Source organism: Montipora foliosa, chromosome 3 (genome assembly GCF_036669935.1).
Source record: "Montipora foliosa isolate CH-2021 chromosome 3, ASM3666993v2, whole genome shotgun sequence".
Lineage (NCBI taxonomy): Eukaryota > Metazoa > Cnidaria > Anthozoa > Scleractinia > Acroporidae > Montipora > Montipora foliosa.
The window spans coordinates 12101986-12104739 of NC_090871.1; the positions used below are offsets into that span (position 1 = coordinate 12101986).

The following is a 2754-nucleotide window of genomic DNA, read 5'->3' on the forward strand; positions in this document are numbered from 1 at the left end:
AAACAATCACATAAAAATTTCTTATTAACGGCAAGTCTTTTCGGTGACAATTAACTTCAGAGTCTCTTTTAACCATAACTTGGAAGGAAAAAAGATAATCGAAATTAAATGGCTGATTTTTGCAGGCACGCTTTGTTGAAACTTTAACCGGAAGTGGCCTGGTTAGCCATTTTCTCGTAAGTTTTTTTGTTAGTAAAATGCCTCAACCTTAGTATTTTTTTCTTGATATTACTAAACTAAGGGCTGAACTTTGCAGGGATACTAAGACCTCAAGATATAAAATATGGGCATGGAAAATATTTGGTCTGAAAAACAGGCCATTTCCGGTTGCTTCCCATATGCTTCAAATATGACCAAGTTGTGATAACAGCCACAGGCTAGCAAAAAATTGCTATGAGCTAATGTTCTCACCCATAAAAGCCTGAGGATAGGGCTTTACAAAGATGGTTTTGTTTTTGCCTGAAATTAATTTCCTGTTGCTAAAAGAGAGATTTAAAAGTGGCCAAAATTGCACTGAAAATCAACCTCTAGGGACCCCTGAGGGCTGATATCCAGAACTCGGCTAAAAAAAAGTGGTTGAAGCTGAAACTTTGGCATATTACATAAGTCGACATAAGTACTTTGTGTACCAATTTTAAGCGAAATCGGCCGACCTTCATTTCCAAGTCTGCCCCGCTCTCTCAGGTAGAAGCTCTTTATATAGTTCTTCTCTACTACATTAACATTTTTATTGCAAAATTTTACATTATCATGATTTGTTTTTCATAACTTTCATATCTTGTTTCATGTTACACAACATGCGTGTTTTAGCGTTTGGTGATCACTTTTTCATCATTTAAAAAATGAGTAAAACAAGTTGTTCTAAATCTAGACATTTCATCAATATCTATGTAATAAACAGAACATTACATGGCCGCTTGGGGATACGAAGTTTATCTTCTAGTGCTGAAAGTGTCGCGCACGAGAAGATAAAATTCGTATCCCCAAGCGGCCTTGTAATATCCACTATATTAACTCTAAGATGGCGAGTTCTTATCGCCTTTGCTAACGCATCGCACACTTTACAAACGACTTTCGCCGACAGCTGGGGCGGAGCATCTTCGTAAGCTGGGTTGTCGCCCGAATCCTCTGGATCCATAGCCTGGCATTTGGCAGGTTCGGAGACAAAGGAAGCAAATTGCAACTGTCTCTCTTCCCTTTTGCGTAAAGAAACAGTAAATAAGTGGAAACACGAAACAGTGTGAATATAACAGCCACGCGCAAACTGCGTATACAATATAGCTGCTTCGTAGCGAAAAGTGGTACCAGACGAGCAGTGCATTGAAAACGTAGAATGGTCCCCAACAAACAACTATGGAGATAAGCGTCACCAGGATAATTTTTGTTGCCTTTCTTAGTTTCCTTTGTTTTCTTGGGATGTTTTTAAACGTGTCTCTTTCACTTCCCCGCAACTGAAAAGTGCGGTTGGTTCCTTTGAGAAGGGAACAGACGGTGATGGAGTGAAGAACTATAATTACAGCTAAGGGACAGAAAAACGTGACTGTCTTGACAATTAGCTTTTTTTGAAATGCCTGAAAGTCAGGGAAATTGTCTGCACAGTGGAAATCATTCTCGTATTTCGTATGCTTCCTGAAACTAAGGTGGAAAATTGATTCTGCAATGGCTAAGATCCACGCAACGGGCATAAAGCGGCAAACCATTCGTTTTCTTAGACGTACATGGAATGGAAAGCAAACCGCCAAGAATTTCTCGCAAGTTATGGCCAAAAGATTCAACAAAGCCGACTGGATGGCGGTATTCTGCACAAATGTGACTAAAAAGCACATGGCAGGACCAAAAACCCAAAAACCGAACATGTAAAGATCCATCGTAACAAATGGCACGCAAAACACTGTCATCAGAATATCTGATATTACAAGGTTGATAGTCGCGAGGTTCGAGGAATTTCTCCTCTTCGAAGAGAAGAGAGTAACGATCAAAATGGGAATGTTTCCTGACAGAGAAACAAATGCCACTGCAAAGAGCGATACAATGATGACATTCCTCTCTCCTTTGGTTAGAATGCAACTCAGTTCTGCGCAAAGGTATGGATGGCTAGAGTTCCCAGCGGTCTTGTTGAACATGTTGGGTAACTTTCTTTTGCAATGACGATGGGTTTTGAAGATTGTTTGCCGGTATAATGATTAAATATAGATAACCAATGATATCACTCTGTGGCTCGATGACCCCATAAAGGCTGCAGCAAGGACAGACGGGAAGTGCCGACGAGTCTACGATATTACGAAACGTTGACTTTCACAATGGATCATAACTGTGGTCAGGTTGAAACGACCAGTTGTCCAAAGGTGTCAAAGTCCTTTGCCAAATGAATATGATAATGTTCTTAAACTGCTAATCAAGCGGATTACGCCCTGATGGGCGTAAAAAAGTGCTTATTGCTATTTCAAAGCATATGCAGCTGATCATCCAAGAAGATTCGATAAGATCGCCGAATAATAAAAAGACGCCGAACAGAACTTGCGCAATCTCGTACTGGTCATTCACCAACAGTCACGGTTAGGCAGAAACCACATGCAATCATTTAAAATCCAGACTACCCTGGATTTTTGAAGGATTTTCGCGTGCAATCTGCAAAGGAAAATAGACAAAATTGAGGATTTGGTCGAGGGAAAAAGGAAAGGGGATGACAAACGTAAAAGGGGAGAACAACTTAAATGCTTTCCCTCCTACATGTGTCAAGATGACAGGTCACAT

At 40.3% G+C, this 2754-nt stretch overlaps 1 protein-coding gene across 1 annotated transcript in view; it reads right to left on the reverse strand.

Annotated features, from left to right (window-relative positions):
• Positions 1-721: 721 nt before the first annotated feature.
• LOC137996777 (RYamide receptor-like) overlaps positions 722-2754 on the reverse strand; it is a 5090-nt gene continuing 3057 nt past the window's right edge. Inside the window, exon 3 of the mRNA XM_068842360.1 lies at positions 722-2628. Coding sequence (XP_068698461.1) covers positions 1062-2123 — 1062 coding nt within the window. The 5' untranslated portion in view covers positions 2124-2628 and the 3' untranslated portion in view covers positions 722-1061. The remainder of the gene's footprint in view (positions 2629-2754) is intronic.